Raw genomic sequence first — 26,166 nt, 5'->3', positions numbered from 1 at the left:
CGTCCTCCTCTTTGGTTCTTTCCATCTTCTTCAAAGTCCAACTTTTGCTTCCACAGAGTGTCACAGGGAATCCCATGGCTTGCACGATTCTGATCTTTTAGACTTATAGACAGATGAAGGCATTTGACTTCCTGTTCCAAGGCCTTCATGGCTGCTCTACCGAGTGCTAGTCTGCAGTGTGTTTCTTGACTGCTTTTTCCTTTACTGTTGATGGTTGATCTTAAAAGGCAGAAGCCATCCACCACTTCAATATCTTCATTGTCAATTCCAAGGCTTGTTGTTCTACCTGTTGTCATGAATTTGGTCTTCTTTATATTTAGTCCCATTTTTTCACTGCGCTCCTTGACTTTTATTAGTAGACTTTGCACATCCTTTGAATTTCTGGCTGTTTGAGTGGTGTCATCAGCACTGCGGAGGTTATTGATGTTTCTTCTTCCAGTTTTAAAACTGCGCTCATCTTCTTCCAGTCCAGCTTCCCTTAATATATATTCCGTATATAGGTTGAATAAATAAGGGGACAACATGCAGTCTTGTTGCACTCTTTTGCCAACCTCAAGCCAATCTGTTTTGCCACATTCTGCCTGTACTGTGGCTTCCTGACCTGTCTATAAGTTTCCTGTGAGGACAATGAGATGTTCTGGGATTCCCATTTTCCTGAGCACGTTCCACAGCTTGACGTGATCAACACAATCGAAAGCCTTTCTCTAATCAGTGAAGCCATCCTGACTTCTTCTTGGTATTCCTTGGCTTTCTTGATTATCCAGCGTGTATCAGCAATAACATCTCGCGTTCCTCAGCTTTTTCTAAAGCCAGCTTGAACAACTGGCATCTCTTTCTCCATGTAGGACTCTGATCTACACTGGATGATCCTGAGCATTATTTTGCTAGCATGAGAAATTAAGTACTGCGTTAAGGAGACTCTGTTAAGTCTCCTTTGTTTGGGATTGATATACAGCCTGAGCTCTTCCAATCTGTCGGCCACTGTGTCATTCCCCAGATTTGCTGGCACAGCTTGGTTAGAACCTTTACTCATTCTTCTCCTGTGTCTTGCCTTATTTCTGTAGACATTCCATCAATTCCTATGTCAATATCTTATCACACTCCCATCAAGCAACGCCAGATGAGGAGGAACCAGCCCCACTTACGGAAAAGCAATCAGGAAGGAGCAATACCCACAACAGGCTGGCAGGACAAACTGCTGTATCTAAAGAGATGCCAAACCTCACTTCATGTCAATGCACTGATGATATTATGGACTGAGGTAATGAAATGCCTGTCAAGGAAAATGCCAAGCTCAGAGAACATCGAGAATCCAACAAGTCTCCATCATTGCTTGACACATGAGATCCCCAAGAGAAATGCAAGCACATTTGCACCGGAGAACAACATTCTCAGGAAGCCACAGTACAGACAGAACGTGGCAAAACAGATTGGCTCAAATGTTCAGTACTGCGCAAAAGTTTTAGGGAGGTGTAAAAAAATGCTGTAAAGTAAGAATGCTTTCAAAAATATATATTGTAATTGTTTATGTTTATCAATTTACAAAATGCAAAGTGAGTGAACAGAAAAGAAATCTAAATCAAATCAATATTTGATGCGATTACCCTTTGGCTTCAAACCAGCATCAATTCTTTCACTTGCACACTTTGTACACTTGCACAAAGTCCGGGATCTTGTATGGTTAACCAATTATACCAAGCAGGTGCTAATGATCATCAATTTCCTATGTAGGCTGAAACACAGTCATTAACTGAAACAGAAACAGCTGTGTAGGAGGCTTAAAACTGGGTGAGGAACAGCCAAATTCTGCTACTAGGGTGAGGCTGTGGAAGACAGGTTCATGTCACAGGTCATCCACCATGGCAAGACTGAGCACGGCAACAAGGTAGTTCTACTGCATCAGCAAGGTCTCTCCCAGGCAAAAATGTCAAAGCAGACCGTGGTTTCAAGATGTGCTGCTCAAGCTCTTTTGAAGAAGCACAAAGAAACGGGCAACATTGAGGACCGCAGACACAGTGGTCGGCCAAGGAAACTTAATGCAGCAGATGGAAGACACATCATGCTTATTTCCCTTCGACATCGGAAGATGTCCAGCAATGCCATCAGCACAGAACTGGTGGAAACCAGTGGGACCCAAACACACCCATCTACTGTCCGGAGAAGTCTGGCCAGAAGTGGTCTTCATGGAAGAATTGCGGCCAAAAAGCCATACCTCCAACATGGAAACAAGGCTCAGCAACTCAACTATGCATGAAAACACAGGAACTGGGGTGCAGAAAAACGGCAGCAGGTGCTCTGGACTGATGAGTCAAAATTTGAAATATTTGGCTGTAGCAGGAGGCAGTTTGTTCGCCGAAGGGCTGGAGAGCGGTACAATAATGAGTGTCTGCAGGCAACAGTGAAGCATGGTGGAGGTTCCCTGCAAGTTGGGGGCTGCATTTCTGCAAATGGAGTTGGAGATTTGGTCAGGATCAATGGTGTCCTCAATGCTGAGAAATACAGGCAGATACTTATCCATCATGCCATACCATCAGGGAGGCGTGTGATTGGCCCCAAATTTATTCTGCAGCAGGCAATGATCCCAAACCTACAGCCAATGTCATTAAGAACTATCTTCAGCGTAAAGAACAAGAAGGAGTCCTGGAAGTGATGGTTTGGCCCCCACAGAGCCCTGATCTCAATATTATGGAGTCTGTCTGGGATTTCATGAAGAGACAGAAGGATCTGAGTCAGCCTACATCCACAGGAGATCTGTGGTTAGTTCTCCGAGATGTTTGGAACAACCTACCTGCCGAGTTCCTTCAAACACTGTGTGCAAGTGTACCTAGAAGAATTGATGCTGTTTTGAAGGCAAAGGGTAGTGACACCAAATATTGATTTGATTTTGGTTTTTCTTCTGTTCGCTCACTTTGCATTTTGTAAATTGATAAACATAAACAATTACAATATATATTTTTGAAAGCATTCTTACTTTACAGGATTTTTTCAGACCTGCCTGAAACTTTTGCACAGTACTGTATCTCTGGGGCAGCCAAAGTTACAAAGCCCAGCCCAACAAACAGGACTCACCACCAAGACCAAGAAGTTCATAAGGCGCTCAATGCTTGTCCGTTTCAAAGTGGTTCTTCCGCTGTTTTGCATCAGCTTGGTATCTGGCCCTGGTGGAACAAACCACGGTGGGTTTGGTTTAATTTCAGAATCAAAGCATTCTGTACCCAGAAAGGCAGGAGCTCCTGCCCCTTGTCCCCAGACCTCTGTCTCATGATCTGCCCCCAGCTGGACAGGAAAGAACGTATCTGAAGTGTGTGGAAGGGGGCAGTGGGGCAGTATTTACCCTGGGGGAGAACTGAGGCCCCAGAGGGCAAGGAGACTGGAACAAGGGCCTTGCAAGCTACTCTGGACCTGCCCGGGCTCCCCTTTGTCAGGGACCGGCCATGCCATGGCATGACCAAAGAGACCAGTGCCACGGCTCCGGGGCCAGAGGCACAAAAGCCCCTGACACCCCGTCTGCTCCCCGACCGAGGCCTGAAACCAGCTCTGGGGCAGGGAGGGCCTCTGCAGGGGAGGCGGGGCTCTGCTCAATTTTGGGAACCAGGTTCCCAAACGCCGCAGAGGGGTGCAGGGACGCCTTTTGGCACGCCCGCATTCAAATAGTAAAGTGGTTGGTCTCTGCTCATAAAGATCCACGAGGACTAATTTTATTTATTTATTTTATTTAATAGACTTGTCCCCGCCCATCTCCCCACAACGGGGGACTCTGGGCGGCTTACAACAACTAAAATCAAAAATACATAATTAAAAGTTCCGACTAATAGCCGGAATCCTCAAGTCCACCCAGGCCCCGACTTCCGTTAAAAAGCAAAGCAAAACCACCCGTCCCATTAATTTATCCCAAATATTTAGTTGGAGATGCCTTTCCGCGCTGGCCACACAAAGCACCTTCCACGGCACGTGCGGAATATATATTAAGAGAAGCTGGATTGGAAGAAGATGCGTGTGGGTTTAAGACTGCAGGAAGAAACTCCAGTCAATAAAACTCAAGGAGCACGGTGAAAAAAGCAGGACTAAAATTAAATACAAAGAAGAGCGAACTAGTGACAACCAGCCTCAGAACTGATAATGAGGATACTGAAGTGGGCATGGCGCTGCCTGCGAGGGTCAGCCTCAAGGCCGTAGCAGCAGCCAACCGTCGGGCGACGCTGCGCATCTGGCCCAGGGAAGGGGGAAGCCAGAGGGATCCTGGCTCCCGCGGGGCTGCTCGGCCGCACCTTAAGGACATTGCGCTGCTCATGAAGCCGGCCCAGAAGCGCCACCCAGCCGTCCGGTGCGAGGAGGAAGGGCTGTGGCGGGGCTCGCAAGCCCCAGCCGAGGAGGGGGAGGTCAGCGAGCATGGGGGGGGGGTTGCAAGCGACCCCCTCCCCGGCCCCGGCCGGCCAGCGCCAGCCGCTCTCACCCACCGGCGAAGATGACCAGCCCGAAGCACCAGTCGGTGTTCCGGATGATGCAGCCCCTGAGCAGCAGCTGCTCGTTGTCGAGGGCGAACTTCTTCTTCTGGAAGAGGAGGGTCCCGGTAAACTTGCCCAGCCTGTTGTTGGGGGCTTCGCAGCGGATTTCCCCTGCAGGCGAGAGGAGGATGAGACCAGCCCTTCCCTTCCTCCGCTTCCCCGGGCCTCCGAAGATCGCCTTGCTCCCCTCCCGGCGGGCAGGGTCCTGCCTCCCCCCACGAGTGGCTGCGCTGCCTGCCCTGCTGCCCCCCAGTCCCAGGGGGCTGCGGCTGTTTCCTGCCAGGTTGCTCCGAAGTGCAGGCGGAAAGAAGAGCGAGCTTGGACCCCTGGAGGGCGACGAGCAGTGGGATCCTCTTCTGCCCCGGCCGAGCCCCCTGCTCTTCCTCCTCCTCCTCGGCCTGGCCCAGCTCCCCAGCCGCACGGGGCCGGCAGACCCCCGGGGAGGGCACTGCCGACATACCCACCCTGGGAGGAGCTGCCATGCTGGAGTGCCACGCCAGTACCCCACGGCCCTCAGAGGAGTGAAGTGAAGCAGGAAAGGGCCCAGAAGAGAAGGAAAGAGTGCAAAGATCTGTGAAGAGAAGGGGGGAAGTTGGGGGGGAGGCAAAGGAACAGTTGGAAAGAGCCCAGAGGCGGGGGGGTCTTGAGGCCACACCGTGCGCGAGTGGGTGGTAGAGGACAAATGTATTAATGCAAGAGAGAGCGTGCGATGTGTCCGCGGTCTTTGGCCCTTCAGGCCAGCCCTGGGCATGGCTGTTATTAGTAATGTTCCTGAGGAGGCTCCAGAGCGACTCTGGGCGGCTTATGGTTAAAAAGCAGACAGCGGAAGAGAGAAAATCCAAGGCGGCCAGGCACCGGCCCCATGCCCCGACCCCCCACCGGCAGGGCTCCCTCACCCAAGGCTAGGAGAACAGCCAAGACTTCCGGAACTTCCTTGGCGGATGGGGGGGCAACACAAGTTGGGGAACGGAGAGCCGCGACACCCGATGCAATGCCCTGTAGCTTGGCACCCCACCGTGCGCTCGCCCGGCTGTGCTTCGGCCCCACCAGGGCTGGCTCAGGGCTCTCCCCAGGCCCCAAGAGGGCCCTTTCCTGACTCCCCAGTTCCCGGGGTCCAACTCCCGTGACTGGGAAAGGGGGCAGGCAGACGCGGCCCGAGGGTTTTCCCTGGGCTTCTTAGCCCCTGAGCAAAAGCCCCCTCCTGCTCCCCGGGAACCGAAGTGCCCCTCCCTCCTTCAGCTGCCCCGGGCCGGCTGCCCCAGGCGCCAAGAAGACGTCAAAGGGGCTGAGCTGCCTCGGGAACCGGCCTCAGGAGTGTCTGCGGAGGGCCTTGGGCTGCGGCTCTCTGGCTGCCGCCTGCCGCTTGCCCGGCATGTGCCTCCTCCCGGGCAGGGGCTCTAATGCGGAGTGCCAGCGAACCCTCCTGGGGCACCCAGGCGCCTGGCAGAGAACCATTCCTGCTGCTGGCAACGGTTGGCCAAAGGACTCGGCAGGGAGGGAGCTGGAAGGTTCTCTGCGCACCACGTGCCCAAGCAACCCACAAGACGTGGCTGAATTCAGGGAGGAGGAAAGGAGGGAGGTCTGAAAATGGCTAAGCACAACCTCCATGTGCAGGAGCAGTCTAGCTTGAGTGGTGGGGGCAGATAATCTCCCCCCCCCCATGGAAAGCTGAATCTGCACAACTGCGCTAGCAAAGAGGGCAACGGGCAGGGCTTTCTGTCTGGATCCTGGCTCTCCTGGGCCTCCAAGTCAAATCCCCCCGCCCAGGGATGAGGTGCCCAGAGAGGACCCGCGTGGGAAGCACAGCCTTTTCGAAGCAGCGAACTCTGTGCAAAAGCCCCAGATGGAGAACTGCAAGGGCAACGCGCATGTGACCCGCTCCAGAGTCCAAGGGGGCTTCGGACCGAAGAGGCCACGCTGACACAGAGCTGGGCCCCTCCAGGCCGCCCCCAACCTCTGCAGGTGGAAGATGCACCTGCCCCAAAGGGGTTCCAAGGGGCAGCAACTAAGGCCCCCCAGGCGCTGCCCAGCTCGCCAGGCGCCCCTTCCCTCCGTACCGTTAAAGCCGCTCAGGGCCTGCAGGTCCCCACCCAGCGCCGCGGTGACGGTCAGGGCCTGCTTCACCTTCAGGTTGGTTTCCCTGGAACAAGACAGCGGAGGGAAGATGCACCATCCAGTGACCATGCGGGCTGGAGGCTCACGTCCTGAAAGCGGCCCCGGGCCTGCGTCTCGGGGGCAGGGGCTTAAGGGGAATGTCCTCAGGGGGCAGAGGAAGGCTCCGGCTGCCAGCCAAGGGGGGGCTCGGACGCTTACCCGTCCAGTTCCGTCGTCTCGATGTAGGTCAGGCTGTGGGGCTCACTGCTGGAGAGCAACAGCACGTCTGCCTGCAAAGGGGGAGAGTCGGTGAGAAACAGCAACAAGGCGAATGCCGGCGCCGCCACCCTCCGTCCGCGGATAATGTCAGAGGACTCTCATTCCAGTGAAAGGACCCTCCAGATGACCCTCGTCCAGGCCAGGAGGGCAAGGCAGGCTTGTAGTTGCTGACCTCAGCCCCATTAGAGCCCCCAACCTAACGGATCGGGGCTGCTCCAACACTGCCCTCTGGGGACCGTGAACGTCCCGGACGGCCTCTGAGGAATCCTCCGGCCGCGCCCGAAGGCTGCAGGTGTGAGATGCTGAGGGGACTCCTGATCCGAGCACCCCCGTTCTGCACGACACCCGCCCCGGGAGGTGCTGGCGAGCCGTCCGGCCCCCCTTGTGCGGCTCGGCTCAAGGGCCTCGCGGACATTCGTCCAACTTCCGTCTCTCCGTGCCGGCTACGGATGCAACACAGTGCACCCCTCCAGGCAAACCTTCATGAAGTCCAGCGTTTTCTCCCCCTCAACCTTTGTTGTTTCAAATGAGAAACTGTAATTCTAACAACGGTTTGTTTGAACAAGCCAGGGTCATAAAGCCTACTTCTAAAACGGACTTGTCCAGACCAATATATGACAGCTAACCACAACCAATCCAGGATTCAAGAACAAATGGTGACTGATTAACTTGGATTTTGGTGCTTTTAGTCTCTCTATCCAGGGCAGGGCACGCGTTCCCCTTGCTCTGAGCCAGGAGGGGGTTCTGCCCGCGCAGCTCTAGGAGCGCCTCCTCTGCCGGGCACAGAGCAGCCAACCCAAGAGGCGGGTGGCCTTTCCCGGCTGCGGGGCAGCAGGGCCGACCAGGGGCTCGGCCTTTGCAAAGCAGGTCACCGCCGAGGCTAGGCTTCTTTCTGGAGAGGCCCGTGCCCCGGAGAGCACGCGGAGAGGCTTCCATGCCAGTGTTTATTTGGCCACCAGACTAAGGGGCGATCCCGGGGCGCCTCTGGCCGGGGGGCGAGGGAGGCGCTGCTTGGGCTTCCCTCCTGGGAGCCGCCGTCGCTTACCGTCACGAAGTTATTGTTCTCCAGCTTGATGATGTCTCCAACTTGGACGTTCAGCCACAGGTCGTCCTTCAAACTGGAAGAAAATCCCCGGTTACAAAGGCCTCTCTCGCTCAGCTCTTCGGCTGCAAAGACGCTCTCTGGGGTCTTCCGCGGGGAAGGATTTCAAAGGAAAGCAAGGTGCACTCAAAGCATTTTGGAGAAGGAGCCGTTATGGGTGCTGGGAGAGAGTGCAGGGGAGGGGAAAGAGGGTCTCTGCTTCTGAAATTACTTTTATGCTAGCTGAATAACACACGTGGTTTTGACGTTTCAGACAGCTTTGTCCCATTTTTATATTTTTAGGTTTTCATTTTCTCAGGATCGTAGAGATGGAGCCAGGCCGAGCTGTGAGGTGTCCGTGTTTGCTGATGATACCAAATTTTGCAGGGACTGGGAAAAAGGCCAGAAGGTTCTCCCCAAATTGGGTAATTTCCAAAGGGCAAATGCAATCCGGGGTAAACAAGTATAAGGTGTTGCAGGCTGGCACAAATAACCCAAATTTAATCTATATGTGAATGAGATCTGAGCATGGCACAACTGATCAGGAAAACAATCTTGGGGTCCTGGTGCGCAGATCAGTGAAAATAGGGGCCCAGGGTGCAGCTGCTTAAAAAGGCAATTCCCTTGCCATTAGGGAGGAAGCCGCAAAGGGGGCTGCCGAGAGAACGGCGCCCGGATGCAAATCTGGCAAGACCACACTCGGTTCTGGTCACTGCGCCTTAAGAAAGAGGTGACAGGACTGGGAAAGGTGCAAAAACGGGCAAGAAGGGAATAACTGAAAGGCTGGGGCAGAGCTCCCCCCACCTTGAGTCGGGGCTTTCAAAAGCTTGGCGCAAAGGAGGGTCAGGACAGGCAAGGCCGAGGGACACAAGACCGTGCGCAACCTACATAATCCATGTAGCTGTGGAACGCAATGCCTAACGAAAAGGATTTGACCCTTTTTCCCATGCCAAATTGACTTTATGGGGAAACTCAACTTTAAAACTTGGGAAAAAGATGGTGATATGGATGAATTGGGTGGAAGTGGGGATATTGACTTTGGACCAACTGATAGATAATGAAGATTAATGTTTACCGTATGCTGTGTTAAGAGATAAATATCATCTATCAGATGTAACCCGATGGCAACATTTACAATTACAACATTTGTTAACAACACTGTTTGGACCAGCAGCATTTTCAGCTTCTGAGACACCTGAGATATTAGAACAACTTGTTAAATCCTTTAAAACTAAAAAAACTACCATTAGTTCATATAGATATTTGTTATCAATAAATCAATTTGATATGCAGATGCTAAGGGATGAGTGGAATAAAGAATTAGAGGTTCCTATATCGCCTAGACAATGGGAGACTGTCTTAACTTCTATACCAAGGGTGTCAACTGATCTCAAACGATGACTTATTCAACTAAAAAAAATAATATTTAGAATGTATTGGACTCCACTACATCTGTATAGAAAAGGATTGTCAAAAACAGCATTTTGTTGGAGATGTAATAAGGATAATGCCTTTTTAAAGCCTATGTTCTTACAATGTCCGATGCTTACTAAGTTTTGGGAGAAAGTAGTGGACTATATAAATGTAATGGTGCGACAAAAGCTAAAATTTCAGAGGATAATATTCTTTTGAACTATATACCTAGTACATGGAACTTGACAACCGGACAACATGGATTCTCCGTGCCCTTCCTATGGCCAAAAGACTGATACTGCAGCATTGGAAAGGTAAACGTATGGCCCCACGCACTGAATGGATCGAAGACCTGACTGCACTTGCCACTTATGAGTGGACTGCCTAGACTTTATAGGGACAAGTATAATGAAATATGGGACTCATTTATACAAAATACACTGGGTTAAAAAAAAAAAATGAGAGTCATATAACTGTATTAGAAATATACATGTACTTGAATAATATTTGTATTAGATAAGCATATATAGAATTATAACTGTTTACTGTTATGATGATATATTACTTTTTTTCTTTCTGTTGTATTTTTTCACTTTTACGTTAAAGCACTTTTATGTATTTTTCCTTCTTTTTGTAATAAAAAAATTAAAAATTAAAAATTAAAAAAACCCTACATAATCTGGCTTTCGCCCTCTTTTGCAAGGCCGAGGTCTTCCCTTGCGTGACATGCAAGAAGTCCCAGGCCAGCCAAAGGGGACTTCTGCCCACAGCATAGAGTTCAGACGTGGAATTCACCGCTGGCCATTGTAGTGATGGCAGCCAACTGGGGGGGGGGCTGTGTCTGAAAAGGGGACTGGATGGGCTCCTGCAGAATCACGCTCTCAAGAGCTCCTAATATGACTTCCTATTGCCTGAAAGCTAGCAGCGGGCTGGAAATTATGGGAAACAACATTGGGAGGGGTTCTTGCCCTCCAGTCCAAGTGTGTGAGCTTCCCAGTTGCATCCAATTGGCCACGGGGTGACGCAGGAGCCTGGCCTTCCCGGGCCAAAGGCCTGACCCAGCCTCCCACCTTTCTGAGCTTTTTGTGGAAAGGCCCCCACCAACCCGTTCTCTGCCAGTAACACGAGTCCAAAGCTCGTCGTCCCACCCAGGAGCCCTCAGCTTCAGTGAAGGAGGAGCCGCCACCTCTGAAGCAGGGGGTCTTCCCTGATATTTAATCACACCCTGTCTGCGTGTTGCCTTTGCAGCTGGATCCCAAATCTACCCCACCTTCAATCCATTGGAAGGAGGCTGTCCTCTTAACGGAGAACACCATTTGGGTGGCCTTAATTCAGGGAAATTACTTATGAAGACTTTAGCACTACGTTCAGAGATGTGGGCTGAGGGTGGCTTCAGCACTGGAGTTGGTGAACAAACACACCAGCGAAAAGGCGGCTGGTCCACCCGGGAGCCCTGATCCTCGGCACGAGTTTCCTCTGGCTGCGGAAAGTTCCTGGGGCCCCACAAGAGCCATCTGGACCACCACGGAATATCCTCCAGCCTTCTGGAACTTGCCAGCTGTTTACTATGGGACATGTGGTCTGCTCACCTGCCATTAATTAGAACCTTGACTGGCCGGTTGTTGACTTGCTTGTCATTTGCATGGCGATTCTGGAAAAAACCGAAAACGGAATCAGCCGGGTCACAGAGGGGGACAGAGCACCCAAGACTGGCTACCATCCACCTAAGAGCAGCAGAAGTAGCCGGCCTAGTGCTTGCTTAACCTTCTTTGGAAACGGGAGGATTCCCAGAACCCCCAAAGCAGAGAATCCCGCCCGGGCTCCACCAGCAGACCTCCGGGGAGCAGGAAGCGCCGCCATGCCCCAGGATGAAGCCGCCTCCTCCTGCTCGCCTCTCTCAGCCTTCACTCTTGCTTTGCCCGGGAATTGGGCGGAGGCCGAGAGTGGCCGCTCTGAGGGCTCCTATGGCCACTCTCCGGGGGGCTGCCTGGCCGGAGGAATTCCTGTCCGTGGCTCACATCCCCTCGGCCAAGGGGTAGCAGATCAGTCCAGCCGGCTTGGGATGAGACCGTGTACTCCGATGATTTCAGTTTGGATTCCGGCCCAGCTCGGGATGCAGTTAACCGGGCACGGGGCGAGCACTGACGTGCATCACCAAAACCTTACCACGTCGTCAATGGCGTCCTTGACCGCGGACACGGCCAGAACCAGGACCAGAGGCACCACCGTGGTGAACCAGGAGAGGGAGGAAATCTCGGGGATGAGCTGCAAGGAGAGGGGGAGATCAGGACGCCGGGCAACGCGCAGGGGGTTCTGCGCAGCGGGCGGAAGTCGCCTTCTCTCCTCCACCCGATTCGGCCCAGGGAGAGGGCGAGCCCGGGGAGCAGGCCTCTTCCCCACGAGGGAGCGCGCCTCTGCTCAGCCTCCTCTGCTCCCAGAGAGCGGGGGGGGGGCGGTCAGCAGGGGGCTCAGCAGGGGAGGGGACAGGGACGCTCCTGGGTCGCAAGAGGTGTGCCATGGGAGCTGCGGGACGTCCTCTGGAGACGACTTGGCCGAGAGAGCAGCGGGAGCTGCGGCCACAGAGGCCGCCGAGGGAAGGCAAGCCGGGTTCCCGGGCTCGTCTGCCACGCAACGGTTCGAGGGGAAGGTTGTGTGCGTGACTAGCCTGAGAGACTAGGGAGGGGAGGAGGGAAATAAGAGCCTTTCTACGCACGAAGGTGCCTTACGAAACAGAAGCAGAAAAAGAACGGACCAGCAGCTGTGCCCTGTGGCTGCCGCGGTATGCTTGGCAGCTCGCCTGAGAACAGCCCAGCTCGTTTCGCCAGCCTGCGCTGAGGAGATCGGGGCAGCGGGGCTGGGGTGGTGCGGCCGCAGCTTGGAAGAGAGGAAGATCCGTGGCCAGAACAAAGGAGGCAGACCGAGCCGTGGGGAAAATGTAGGACTGCGAGACCGCGAGGGAGCAGTGCCGACCGGAAGCGCGAGACGGAGGCCATTTGCTGGACTTGCGGGAATTGGGAGCGGCGTTCAGTGTTGGCAGCGGGCACTGAGCCTCCGGGGGAAGAAAAGGAGGTCCTGGGCAAGAGAGGCAGGACGGTGGTCCCTGACAGGCAGAGCCGGCGGCACAAGTGCCCTCTGAGAGGAGGCGCAGAGAAGGGCGGCGGCAGACCCTCCGGCTCCTCCGGGAGGCTCCTCTGCTGCCAGAGGCGCCGGTTAGGGATGTGACCAAACAGCGGTCAAGGCTTATCTTGTCCTTTCCAGCCAACCCACGTGGGAGAAGTGACCCCGCTAAGAACCACCCGGCTCCAGCCAGCCGCCGTGGACTCTGAGGGTCTTGGAAGAAGACATCCTCGTATTCTAAGCCACACTCCCACTCCACGGAAGAGAGCGGGAGGGGGAAGAAGAATATTGCAAATAATGTTCATGGGGGAGGTCTCGGTTCTCAGGCCACGGCCTTTCATTAGCTGCCCGGTGCATTTCTAAAACACGTTGCTCCTCAGAAGCCCCGTGAACATATGTTTCATCCAGAAGGCTTTAAATGAAACCCCATCAGGTTTAGTAACGGAATCCCTCAGTCAAGATTTGTGCCCGTTTCCTAGGCCTGAAATGGGGCCCACGGAACAACTCAATGGAAAATCAGAAAGAACGCCAGCTTATAAAGTTCCCGACAGGACCTATCTTTATAATAAAGTTCAGAGGACAGGAAAAAAGCCAAGCCGTGCGCGTGAGGGTGCACGGGAGGCGCAGCGAGCCTTGGGTGAGGAAGCAGGCAGGGAGCCGCAAGCCCCGGGCCCCAGGCCGGTACTTAAGTGGCTAATGCCGGGTGGGTGGGGGGAAGGAACGAGGGGGTGGGGGGGCGCGGGGCTCAGGGAGGGTGCGCGAGGACGCGAGGGGGCCGGGGAGGGGGTGCAAGAGCGCAGAGGGTCTGGGGGAGGGTGTGCAGGTGGGGGAGACTCCCCAGCGACTTGTGACCTAGGCTGCTAATGGCAATCACGTGATTGTGGGGTGCTTGGCAACCGGTCATAAGCGTGAACAGGTTGCCAAGCACCCAGATCATGATCACATGCTGGAATGGGCAGAGCTCCGAGGACCGGTCGTAACCACCATTCGTTTGTTCAGCATCCTTGTAACTTGGAACGGTTGCTGACCGAATGGTTGTAGGTCAAGGACTATCTGTAGATATTATTCATCTGAGTTGGTCAGTTTCTTGTGAGTGGTGGGACCCTGCTGTTGGGGGAACCTGACTCCTAGAAAAAGGTCCTTGCAGGAAGAGCAGCTGCAGCAAGGACCCCCAAGGTCCCCTTGTCAAAGGACAAACCTCCTTCCCCCCCCACCCCCCACCCCGGGCACAGGAGACTGGCCTTGAAGGAATGAGCCAAGATCACCTCATTCAGCCACCCTTAACTCCTGGGAAGGGAAGTTGGCATGTTACCCAAGTCCCTCCCCCAGCTGCCTCCCTTCTTCCAGGTGTCTCGCCCCCCCCCCCAGGCCGGCTGCCAGAGGGGAGCACTCACCTGCAGGATGAGCAGGAAAAGGAAGTAGGCATTGGCGATGCGCTGGAATTGCTCAAAGAGGTTGAGAGGGAGGAAGGTGAGTAAGTTGTACTTGGAAGTTTTAATGGAGTTTTTCTGTGGACAAAAGCAGGCCGTGAGAAGGAGGGAGACGGGCAGCAGTCCTTGCCCTCCATGCAAAGCCCTTGGCCTTCAAGGCAGGGTGCCCTTGGCCAGTCTGGGCCGTAACAGCCGAAGCCCCCCGGGCGTGGCGGTGCTGATTCTGAGCCAGCGAAGGGCCTCTGCTGGGCCTGGGGCTCGAAGGCTGATGGCCGCCCATTTCCTGGCCTGGGGGTACAGCCGGAGGCCGCAGCCCTTCGCGGACAAGGCTGTCGGCTGGGTGGCTTCCTCTGGGTCTCCCAGCATTCACCCCAGAAACCTCCTCCGGCTCAACCGGGGCCGCCCAGCCCAGCAAAGCTGCCGCCGCCCACCAACAAGGGGAGGGGGACGAGGAGGATGGGGGGAGGGCCCGGGTGGGTCAGCAGGTGGCACGGTTGCACAGCTGCAGGCGGAGGCTCAGGACCAAGTTGCCGCTTGGCCCCCAGGCACCACGGCCTGCCCCCAAGATGGAGCGCTCGAGGACCTGAGGGCCTGGGTGGCAAAGGAGAGAGAAAGGGGATTGCCACCCCAAGCGCCCTGTTCCCACAGACCCTTCCTCTTCTCCCTCCACTCTCCCTGCTGTGGAGCCTCCTGCAGAACAGATACGGGGGGGGGGGCAGGGGCTCACAGCTGGTGCTGCTGGTTACTTACAGCATAATCAAACTGCAGGTTGTAGGCCCGGTCGTTTGCCCGCAGGCACCGCTCCTCCTCTGCAAGGCAAGAGCGAGAGCTGAGAGCCAGACAAGGGCAAGGCTGGCACAGCGCCCCAGACCTCTTGGCCTGCCTCCCCTTAGGCGTGCTGGCTGGGGGCGAGGGGCATTGTAATCCAACATCCTGGAGCGCCCAGACTCAGGAGAAGGAAGGCAGCCCAGATTTGTGGGCAGAGAGCTGCGCCCCCCCGGCCAGCTGCCCTGGCTAGCTTTCAGTGAGCCTCTCCCCCCACCCTCCCCCCAGGCCAGGGGTCCCTTCCCTGCTGCCCCCAGAAGGCTGGGAGGCACGCTGCTGCCCTTGGGGGCCTGAGTCTGCCAGCTTCCCTTCTGACCAACACCCGGCCCCCTCCCCAGAGCTGCGCAGGGTCATGCAGGCCACCTCTACCCTCCAGGAGATTCTGCCCAGGATGGGGGCACATTCTGCCGCCTGCAACCTCCACAAACAGCCCGCCTGGGGTGGGGGGCAGCCTTGTGGCTTCCCGGGGCGCAGGAAACCTGGGGAGGCCAGGGAGCACAGCCTCTTCTGCTCCGGTGGGGGCTGCAAATTGTGGGAGGGAGAACCCCGGGCCAAGCAGGGGGCAGCTCTGAATCAGAAATGGCTTTTCCAAGAGGCGAGTGAGGCCACGAGGTCTGGGGATGCTGTTTTGCTGCAGGCCCCCCCCAGCAGAGAGACCCTGGACCTTCCTGCCAAGCCCATCCATGAGCCTCCCTGCCGGGGCAGAGCAGATGCTCTCAGACCGGCCACTGCAGAGCCCTGGCCGGGGGGTGGGGGGGAGGGGGGGCCATTCCAAGATAACCGATCTCTACCTCATAACTCTCCCAGAACCAGCCTTAGGGTTTCAGGCCAAAATCTCCCTGGTCACTTCTGGGAAGGCCATGAACCTCCCCCCACCCCAGCTGACCGCAGGAGCCACCAGCCTTGACAAAAGCCAGGCGGGTCAGGGAGACCGGGAGGCGGCGCTGGGGAGCCGTCGGGTCTGAAGGCGAAAGACGCGTCCCGGCACCCGTTTCCCTCAAGGACTTCCCTTCGGGGCCCCCTTTGCCCCTCTCAATGTGGTTTACCAACTAACGAAAGTGAACAAACGTTCACCCTGCCATTGATTTTTCGTGCTTTGTGCTGGGAGACGAGACGGATTTGATGATTTATTGACTGGCAGGAGCTTGGCGGCCCCTCCAAACGCTCTGACCTGCAGAGGTTCTTCCCAGATCTGCCAACCCTGGCTAGTTTGTCTACTGAGGATGAATTTGTAAAACTAATCAAGCCAGCAAAGCAACGATTTAGAAAGGAAACTAGCCCTGTACTGCCTACACGGTTTCCAGCTGCTTCGCCTGTGAAAAGTTACAAAGCAAAACATCAACTGAGGACGCTGTTCAAAAAGTTTCAAAAGCTATCCCCAAACTCTGCAGAACGCTCTTCAGGCTGCTGTTAAGCAATATGGGAGAATTTCAGGGACACCAGAAACACTCAGCTGTCAGCTGAAGCATAACTTCAGAAACGCAGCAGCGTAGCATGAGAATGAAAGCAGGAAGTGGCTTTCCTTTTCCAACTCACAGCGCGAGAGGATGAGATTTGCCCAAGGGGCGAAAAGCGACGCTCGCCAGCTCCTGCAGGCGGCTGGTTGCACCCAGGGCGCCTGATGCTCTTACGGGGCCCTTCCAGCAGCAGCAGCAGCAGCAGCAGCAGCAGCAGCCCCAGGCCAGGAGCGGGCCCTTTTCTCCATCCCTGAATGGCGCCATCTGCCCCAGGCCAAGGAGGTGCCTGGAGTTGCCCCAGATTAACGGGAGAGAAAGGAGGACAGGCGTCTCTTCCTCGCCAGTTCTGCCCTTCCCTGGCTGGCCTGGAAGAACGCTTGCCGGTTCTTGGTTCCCGGCGGGGCTGTTTTGCAAAAGAGCTCCGGGATCTTCTGGGTCACAGCCAAAGGCCCAAGAGCAGCCGAGAGGAGCTCACGGGCTCGGTCGCACTGGGGGCCGGGCTCCTGCAGAGTCTCCGGCCAAAGGGATCCCAGCAGAGGGCGTGAGGGGGAGGGGGCCGGGGGCACGATCCTTCCAAAGGATTCGATGGAGAGGCATGGTGAACCTAGAGGAGAAGCTCAAGTCCAGCTGTGGGAGGGTAGCAATCCAGATTTTAGGCCACAGAAAGAACACACCATCCCACCCACCCCCTGCTCTGCCCACTTCCATCCCACCCGTGACGGTTTAGATCTCTGCTGGAAGAACATGTGGACAAAAGAGAAGGCAGCTTCTGGAAACGGAGAGCCGCTGCAGGCGGGTGAGAGGCTGAGGGCCGGGTACAGCTGAAACACTCTGTGCGTCTTCACCCCATGTTGGCTTCCGACTGCAACAAGCGCCGGGCAGGAGGCAACTGCCTGGGCCGATCCAGCTGGGGTTTCCGTCAGGGCCGAGCAACGCAGCGTCTGCAGAAAGCAGGGCGCTCGGCCCCCACTACCATGTAAGAGACGTCCCGGGCCAAGGCAGCGTTTGCTTCAAGGACTCCTCTGCCTCCCTTCTGAAATGCCAGGGAGCCTGACCTGAGCAGCAGCCCGAGCCACGGAGCATCGCCCCAGCGTGGCTGGGAAGAGCGTGCGTGGCCCTCACCACGCAAACCCGGCCTCAGGAAGGAAGCATTCGCACAGGAAGGTGTTTACTAATGCGGCTTGCTCCAAAGCAGCGGCTCGTCCTCTGAAGAAACAAAGGAATGATTACCCTGCTACTGTAAAGGCCCGCAAAAGAGCCAGCTGCGTCCAGCCACATTCCTGTTTCAGGTGCCCATGACTTCTTGTTGCACTGTGTTTAAGGGGCTTGCAGTAACGTAAAAATCACAAGAGCAGACGCCCCCCCCTTCAGCAGGGGCTGACGGAACGCACCGGCGAGGGAGGAAAGAGGGGTCCTAGCCATCGCCGCAACCCAAGCTCTGCCCAAGGGGAGGGTGGCAGCACATGCCAGGGCCGAAGGCGCCATGCCAGCCTCCTGGGGATCAAGGCCGCTCTCCAGGGAGCGGTCAATCATTAGCCGATGTTTCGCAAGGGCATCGCCCTCCATCATAAGCCTGGTCCTGATCATCCAACACACGGGAAAACACAGATGTGGCACGCTCAGAGGCCTTCCCTATTTCCTCGCCAGTTTCCATGCTGGTCCAGGTGCCCCACTGAGCCCCGTTTCCAGCAGCCCTTCCGGCCCCTCCCCGGTCCCCAGAGCCGGAGCCCGGCCTGCCTCAGCTTCGCCCCTTCCCCAGGAAGCCTCCCGCCCTTCCAGACCGCTCCAGCCTGCTGCAGAGGCCTGATCCGCCTACAGGGTCCCCAGCAGGAGCTTTCAAGGCAGGCTGGCGGGTCCACCGCGGCCCAGGCCACCCCCTCCCCGTGGCAGGGAGCTCCAAAAGGCCACCGTGACCAGGACAAGGCCGGCTTTTCGGTCTGCGTCGGGGAAGGGAGCAGTGATTTTAAACCTCTTCTGTTGCTTTGTGCTTGTGACTTTGTCTGGGGTGTCGGGAATCCCCCATGGCGTCCAAAGACGGGGGGGGGGGGCGCCATTCAGACGAACAAAGAAATAGCTCCTATTTCTGGCAAAGTGCACAGCGTCGGTTTAGGAAACCGGTTAGGAAACCAGGTGGGCATCCTACCCGAGGGACTTTGACCTTTCCGCATCCAGCAGCCGAGACTAACAAAATCTGGAGAAGCCCTTTCGGGGGCCTCCCGCTTATCAAGGAGATCGCGGACAACTCCTGCAAACACAGCGAGTGATTCACGTCCTCACTTACTCACTCAACGCAGGGCGACATCGTGAGTCGCCCCTCCGTTTTCTACTCGGCTTCAACGCTCACCACCCACCGAGGTTTCTCTCCTTCCGGGTTCCTCCTCCACATTCTCCCCACCCGCCCATTTGTCCCCTGCGCCACCTTGCCGTGCCAGCCCCAGGATCCTAGTTGGCTAGTTGGGGGCGAGGGGCCTGGTCCCCACCGCAAGTGAGCAAGGGCTTTGGGGCGTAGCGGCAAGGCTGTTCCCGAGCACATTAAAAGCGGGCGGGCGGGGATTCCATGTCCCTGCGCACCCCCTGCTCCTGCCTGCCATCTTCTTGGCTCTGGGAGCAGGAGGGGGTGGGACCGATCCCGGCGGGCCAGGCCCTGTCCTGGTGGGGGCGGATAAAGGGGCCCCTCTTCTCCGGAGGGATGCCCCCCAGTGTCTGGGGCCCTCACTGGTAGAGGGAGGGGCACGCTTTTCCAGGGCCCCAACCGGCTTGCTTTCATTTTGGCTGTTGGGCACTGTTTGCCTCTTCAAGATGCCAAGAGGAGGAGCAGCCTTTTCACTATCGAGTGCTTTCCTCCTCTGCCACTTTCCCACAGCTCCTCGGCGCAAACGTTTGCCCAGCCAAGGCCAAAGGACCGTCTTGCTTCCCGCTGAAGCCTCAGGCTGCCAACCTCTCCCCCCCACCCACTCCAGAACTCCTCGAGATGCCCACTCGGCCCCCCTTCTCCGAGGGGCCCAAAGCCACGGGGTCTCCCTGGGCTGGGAGGCTGGTGGGTGCGGAAGAGCCTTCCTCCCCGCCTTCCCCTGCCCGGTGCCCCTTCCCTCACTGAGCAGGAGGATCCCCCCCCCCGCTGCCCCTCTCGCATTCCCGCAGAGAGATCCAGAGTGCGCTGGGGGCAGCGCCCGGGCAGGCGGAGAGCCGGGCCTCTGGGAAGGACTGCTCAGCACCAAGCCAGGACTGAGCGAGGCCCAAGAGCCCGGGGCCTGCGCCTTCCTAAAGCCCAGGGACTGGGGGGGGGACACAAAGGAGGAGCGGAGGGATCCGGCAGCACCTTTTCCCCTCGAAGGAGCTTTCGAGTGCTGCAGCTGACTTGCAAGGGGTGTGGGGGGGGGTGTTTGTGTGTGTGGGGGTGTGCGTGTGCGCACGGGCCTTCGAATAGCAGGTTTTAGTCGGAAAAGGGGCTGCCAGACTCCTCCAGTCTTCTTGCCCCTAGACGGGCACGGCTGTCCCCGTTGGGGGGCGGGAATCGGCAGTTCTCACCCTCCCCCCGCCGAGGGGCGGCAGAGCTCAGCAGCCAGAGGACGGCCCGCCCCGCCCCCGAGCCAGGGAGGTGGGAGTGGGCCTGCCTTGGGCCGCGGAGCAGCGGGGTCTCCACCGGCCAAGGCCACGGCCTTCCTCGCCGACCCCTCCGCTTTCCAGTAAGTCGCTGGCTCGGTTCACCCTTTCCAGCAACCGAGCAGGAGCGAAGAAAAGCAGGAAACCGGGAGGCTGCTTCGGCTGGCGCCGCGGGGCGAGCAGCAGGAAGCCTCCCAGCCCTCTGCTCTAAATTTGGGAATCAACACAATCGCCCGTCGCCATGGCAAAGCAACAAGGCCTTTGGAGGAAGGCGGGCGGGCTGAGGCGGCCAGAGGGGGAAGCGGGGAGGCCCCCCTGCTGGCTCCCAGTGGCTGGGGGGGCTGCGCTGGAAGCCTTTCCGGGGGTCTCCTCCGCTCCAGCTTGAACTGGGAGCCGCCTAGCGCCAGGGCCACGTCCTGCTCTGGCCCCAGTGGGGACCCTTCTGGAGGAGGACCACGGCCGCCTTCTCCCCAGGGAGCCCAGAGCTCCCTTCCCAGATGGGCTCCAAATGCAAGAGCCGCACCCCAGAGGGTGTCACGATGGGGCTGCGGGTCCAGATTCCCGTCTGCTAAGCTCCAGCCTCCTCCGGCAGCAGAGGTCAGCTGGGAAGGGCAGTCTGGCAGCCTTATTCCCCCCTCCCCTCTCCCTGGGGCCCATCCCTCCCTCTAGACAAGCGAGGGCTCAAGGAGGGTTCTGTCCGGGGGACAGAACGGGGCCTCCCTCCCCTTAGCGACCCCTGCCTCCCCTTCCGGGCCCTCTGCTCACCGCTTCTTGGGCCCACGCTCAGTCTTCCCGACCAGGGACCCTCCGGGGCGGTCATGCCCAGCCTGCCCCAGGCAGTCGAGCCCTTGCACGGAGGGAACGCATGGTCGGAGGAGCACAGCAGCCGGCTGGTGCAGCCCAGGAACGGGCAGGCGGAAGGGTCGGGCGCTGTGCCCACACTCTGGCGGCCAGAGAAGTGGCGAGGGGCTGGGGCCTGGAATGCTGCGGAGAGTCCGAGGCAGGGAAGAGTCGGTTGGTGACAGTTGGAGGGAAAGGATGATCGGCCGGGAGACGGAGGGCGGGTGGCGGGCCCGCCGGGCCCCAAAGGCCCCCGAGGGGGGAATGCCCTCCTCACAGTGGCCCCCGGGTCACACAAGCCGGCGATTTCCGCCAATGGTTTAGTTATCAAAGAAATCCGCTTCCCCGGAGGTTGGGCTGCACGGCTCGCCCAGTTCTGAACCACACGCCAGACCTTTAGGCTGGAATGTGGCTTCTGGTCGTGCCCCTTTCAGAAAACAAGACTAGCGCCCAAAAACGAGCAGCACACCTGGGCGGAGGCGTTACGTCCCATCATCCGTCTCTGCCGCTTATGTGAAGCAGCCAAACCCAGAGGGGAAATTTCGCGTTGGCTTGTGCTGCAGGAAGTCAAGGAACCTGGGATCTTCCAGGAATACGAGCGAAGGATCCCTGGGCACATGGGAGAGGCGGGGAAAGTGGGGAGACGGGCGGTGACAAATTTGAAGTATAAATAAATAAAGCAGTGGCTGCTTTACACCAGCGCCCAGGGAGCCCTGAAGCCACCCGACTCACAACTTCCTCTCTGGGGCCCTGAAGCCTGTCCTGGCTCCAGCCGCCCTCTCCCTTTCCTGCCCCCCCCACGCAGGCCGGGCGGGCTGGAGCAGGGGCAGAAAACCCCCGATGCAGAAGGAGCCGAGAGGGAGGAGGGCCGGCTGCAGTCAAGAAATTTGGGGCTGTGGCCTTGGCCCCCGAAGAGGCTTTCAGGGCGTTCGCTTGGCCACCCGTTGTTGAGGCTTTACCCCTGCATTGCAATGCATCAGACCCCGCGTGGCAGCGCTCTTAGTCTTCGCTGACACAAGACTCATGGGTGGGGCCCAATCTTCCCGCAAGACAGAGAGCACGGCCACACGGGGGGCCCGCCCCACCCAGCCGCCTCAAGTGCTGGCGGGTGGGGAGGGGTTCACCAATCTCTTTTCAGTGCATCGGGTCATGATCTGACAGGACACTCTTCATGCTCCCTTCATGCGTGCGCGCGCACACACACACAAATCCCACTTACTAGTTGTCCCACCACGATCCATGCATTTTGATAGAGATGTGCAAAAACAAGAAACGAAACAACATCACCGAACCAGGTGCTCTATGGGGGTGGGGCTCTTGAGGGAAGACCCACTGAAGGCCAGATCAACTAATGCAGCGCCCCCAGCGCCCGCACTGCAGGAACCCTCCCTCTGCAGGACCAGCGGGGGGGGGGGTTCTGCCGGGCCCCTGCTTCCCTGGCACTTGCAGGAGTTTGAGCTGGTGGCAGCAAGTGGCTGCCCGGTTAAACAACTCCCATAAATGCCAAGGCCTTTAGCTACTGGAGACCGTCCCTCTGGTCACAGCACGGCTTCCAAAATTCAGAGTGGCTTTTCCTCACCAGCCGAAGCAAGAGGTCAGAAACGTGAGGCTTCGGCCTCACAAAGACTGCCAGGACGTGAGGCGGCCCGCAGCAGGCTGAGAAGGACGTCCACCAGAGCGCCAGCCTCATGCCCCAGCGGGGTGGCCTTGCGAAGCCGAGGAACCGCGTAAGACCACTAGCTCGGCTCCCGCTCCAGAAGAACCTCAGGGGGCAACGGGTCTTCGGGGGGGATGGCGTGGGGCGGCTTCCTCTTGGCAGGGTGTCCTGCTTGTGGGCAGCTTCCTCCTGCCAGAAGAAGAGTCTTCACTCTGTAAAAGGCGACTATGGATGGGAGGAGAAGAGCAGGGAGGGCCACAGCCCTGTCTGCCTCCCGTTTTTGGTACCCCCGATTGGAGGGGTAGAGGGACCCCCAGCTCATGCTTGTAGAGGGGCCCAGGATGGCCCCTTCCATCCCTCTGGGCAGCCTTGACACAGCACCGCCAGGAAGGACATGGAAAAGTCATCGGGACATTTCTGCTTCCCAGGACGTTGGGCCAGGACAGCAGCAGGGTGAGCGGAATCCTCTGGGGAGCCTCTGGATGACTTTAAACAGAGCAGCGGCAGCGGCGGCAGCAGCAGGAAGCCCCTCAGGTTTGCATCTCAGGTTTTGCAATTGGGCAAGCCTTGCATCAGCCGCCTGGAGGGCCTGGGACTCTCGCAGTGGTCAGTGTGAGCTCAGGTCGCCATTCTCCGGTAGCACTCACGGCACGGAGCAAGTGAACCTGGCAGCTGCAGGGGCGTTGCTCTGCTCTGGGCGCGGCACACCAGACCCACGTGCTCTGTGAGGCTTCATCCTGGCCCAACCATCAGGACTCCTGAGTCTTCTGCTCCAGGCCCCACTGAGCAGACCCCAGAGCTCAGTGGATCCTGCAAACCCAACCCCTCCCGGTCTTGCCTTACAGGACTACAAGTGCCCGTGATCCCCCCATCACCTACGCGCACAGGGGGCTATGCCACGCTGCGTGTTCCAGAAGCCACACTTAAAGGGGAAGGACCTGGGTCTGAGCTTCCGGAGAAGGGGGAGGACGGAAGGAAAGGGGAGAATTTAACCTGGGGAGGAGAAGCCCCGCAGCCTGACGAAGAGGGCAAAATCCAGGGCAATGCTGTGATGCCTTCAGAGAAAGAACAATACTCTGCATGTGTGAACGCACACGTGCACACCCACACAGACACACATGCTTTCCCTGCTTGTTTCCTTTGTGCCGGAAGCTGGTCTCTCTCCAACAGCGGTGTGGGAAAGCAGCGCCCGGTGGACTAGGCTCCCTGAGCACGTGGCTCCCTCTCCCTTTCTCTGGGTCTCTGCACACACACGGTCCTTCGGCTAGGCTGGGGTGTTCCAGGCCCCCCTCGCCCCCCAAGAAGGTGAAGGCAGCAGTCAAGGCCCAGCAATGCTCACTTACCCTTCGAGGTCTTCCTGCCCGAAGATGGCGCGAACAGTGGCATCCTGTCAGCTGCCCCCGCCACGTGCAGGCTCCGCTGGGGCTCCTGGGGCCAGAGAGAGAGATGCGTCACTGGGAGAGCACCTGGTCCTCCAAAGGAGGCAGACATGGTTCACCTGGGAGGTCCGGTCACGCGGCCGCCTGTCTGCCGCCACTTGGCCGACTGGCTGCGTGGAGCAGGCGGCTTGAGAGTGGGGTGGGGTGCCTGGCCCTGCCTGCTCCAGGTTAGGACAGAGGGGAAGAGGCGGGGGGCTGCTCACCCAGATGCCAGTCCAGCCCCACTCGCCAGCAGCAGGTGTAGGGAAAAGGGACTGACGACGCCACTCCGGGCCAGGAGGTGAGCATCTGCCCATGTACCCCTCACTCACAGAAGGTGGGGCTCCTGGGATCGCAGTTCCTCACACCTGGCACACTGCTTGGCCTTCCCCCGCGATGTCCCCCCCACGCTCTCCCTCCCGGCAGGACTGGGGAAAAGGAACCAGAGGCACCTGAGAAAAGGTGCCGGTCCACCAGCCTGGAATCTCTCTGGGGCTGAGCGAGAGGCAGCCAATGGCCAGTTAGGCCACCGGTCTGGGGTGCATCGAACTGCCCTTCTGCAACCTTCAGCCTCAGGGGCTCACATCGCTGGCCTGGAACCACGTGGCCCTCTGTCTCAATCGGTGGCGCGTCTGGGGCCACCCCAATGCACAGCAGTCATGAATTCCTTAATAAAAATGGGAGCACCAGTGATGGATGGATAGAAACACGCATATCTGTCCCACCCTATTCCCCTCTCTGCCTTTTCTTCGGTGGACTGAGTCTCCTTCCCGCTTGCTGCCCACACATCCCTGCCCCAAAAGCCTGCTTAAAGATTTGTGGGTTTTTTAATACAAATTGACAAGGAAAATATACATCTGACAGTATTAACAATGTGACATACCATCAGTATTTTAAAAGAACTGGAAATATTTCATCCACAGAATGACTTTTCTTTCCTTTTCCTTTGCTGAACTGCTAAAGAGTCCTCTTCTTTAAACCTACCCAGAGAATCCTGGAGTGGAACATGGTCCTTGAGACCATCCAGTCCATCCCCTCAGCGCAGGAATTTAAAGGACAGCATTTCTGAGAGAGGCCTGTCCAGCCTCTGCTTAAGCCCCTCCAATGAAGGGGAACTCAGTCACTGGCTCCCCTTGAAGCCGCTGTTCCTGCGAGGAAGTTTTCCTACCATTGATTTGGAACCTGCCTTCCTAAAGAAAAATCCATCATGCTGTGTCCCACGTTCTGGAGCCAAGGGCACTGACATACAACGTGTATCAATAGTTCCCACTGAAGGCCAGGTGCAAATTTATCTTTCCAGTGTTGCATAATTCTTTTGGCAATCTGCCGTATGTGAAAAGTCTACAGTTCATACATTCCAAAGACCAAGGACGTACAACGAGGACATATCCAACCTCAACTCACAATGGCTGGTTTCAAGCCCTGTTAACCCTCTGGAGGATTTCAACCCCAGAGAAAGAACAGAATAATAGGAGGAGCTGTTCATCACCCACAGCAGGAGGCTGAGCCAACTTGTTAAAGGTTCTCTGAGGTGCTCACCTATCCTTATCTGTCCAGCTATCTGCGTTCTTTGTATCAGCGTTACTTTAGGGTCAAATGGAACTAATTGTACATCCTTTAGGGCATCCTCACAGTGTCTTACAAGAATGGGGCATATGAGCTTGCAGTTCCAAGGGTCACATAAATAGTTAATTTCGATTTTATCACCTTCCTTCGACATCTTCTAAAAGTACATTGCTAGCTTCAGAGTCTCAGCGGACTCGTCAAAGACCCCCGGCTAATGTGCAGCTCCGGTGGGAGGCAATTCCAACTGTACCACCAAACAGTCAGATGCTGAGCGCTGAAGCTGAATAAAATGCCAAGAACCACTCTGAATGCAGGTTTACGTTCTAGCCAAGTTTTTAAAAACAGTGTCTTCAGAAATCAGCTAGTCCAAAGTAAGGAGACCATGAAAGGCCCTGCATACCCCCTGCCCTCCCCCCCACCGCTGCCAAGAACTACGAGGTATTTTTAGACGATGTTACTGTATAACGTAAGAATGTAAGCGGAAGGGTCAACATTAGATCCATGACCTACCAACTGCAGTAAATTCTTGATTTTTTTATTCCCCAAATCAATGCTAAAAATAATTAATACTAAAAATAAATGCCTAATGATGTGCCTGAAAGTATGGAAAATTAAATCCATCTTTGACAACGGCTATTTCCATAGTGAGAATTCTGAAGAATGCTTCTGCTAGAAAGTTTCAGAATACTGTATAAATTCACATAAATCAGTTGGAAGGAATAAAAAGGCTTTTAAAATAGAAACAGTTAAATCTATCTTAGTTGTGTTTATCTTATCCCAAACACGTAAAGAAATTCTATACCACATATTTAAATCTTCTTTCATTTTGCCCAAGTAGAAGATTACTTTAAAGTAATAAAATATTACTTCACTATTTACTA

At 56.6% G+C, this 26,166-nt stretch overlaps 1 protein-coding gene across 5 annotated transcripts in view; it reads right to left on the bottom strand.

Moving 5' to 3' along the window:
- LOC103058101 (phospholipid-transporting ATPase ID-like) overlaps window positions 1-26,166 on the bottom strand; it is a 50,541-nt gene that overhangs the window by 21,506 nt on the left and 2,869 nt on the right. For 2 of the 5 annotated variants that reach the window (XM_088152688.1, XM_088152690.1), the window contains exons 2-11: window positions 23,645-23,729; window positions 14,670-14,728; window positions 13,884-13,997; window positions 11,539-11,637; window positions 10,962-11,023; window positions 7,924-7,996; window positions 6,819-6,889; window positions 6,563-6,645; window positions 4,458-4,616; window positions 3,070-3,158 (exon numbers count right to left, since the gene is read on the bottom strand). In XM_088152688.1, coding sequence (XP_088008814.1) covers window positions 3,070-3,158; window positions 4,458-4,616; window positions 6,563-6,645; window positions 6,819-6,889; window positions 7,924-7,996; window positions 10,962-11,023; window positions 11,539-11,637; window positions 13,884-13,997; window positions 14,670-14,728; window positions 23,645-23,687 — 852 coding nt within the window. In that variant the 5' untranslated portion in view covers window positions 23,688-23,729. Of the gene's footprint in view, window positions 1-3,069; window positions 3,159-4,457; window positions 4,617-6,562; window positions 6,646-6,818; window positions 6,890-7,923; window positions 7,997-10,961; window positions 11,024-11,538; window positions 11,638-13,883; window positions 13,998-14,669; window positions 14,729-20,569; window positions 20,741-23,644; window positions 23,730-24,171; window positions 25,625-26,166 lie in introns of those variants that run through there. The other 3 variants (XM_088152689.1, XM_088152687.1, XM_088152691.1) reach the window with 3 other exon arrangements.

This window comes from Python bivittatus, unplaced genomic scaffold, assembly GCF_059951505.1.
Source record: "Python bivittatus isolate LINGU-HERP-01145 unplaced genomic scaffold, Pbiv_v1 ctg000570_np1212, whole genome shotgun sequence".
Taxonomy (NCBI): Eukaryota; Metazoa; Chordata; class Lepidosauria; order Squamata; family Pythonidae; genus Python; species Python bivittatus.
Note: the sequence above shows the minus strand (reverse complement) of the source record. Positions and strands in the feature narration are given on the sequence as shown.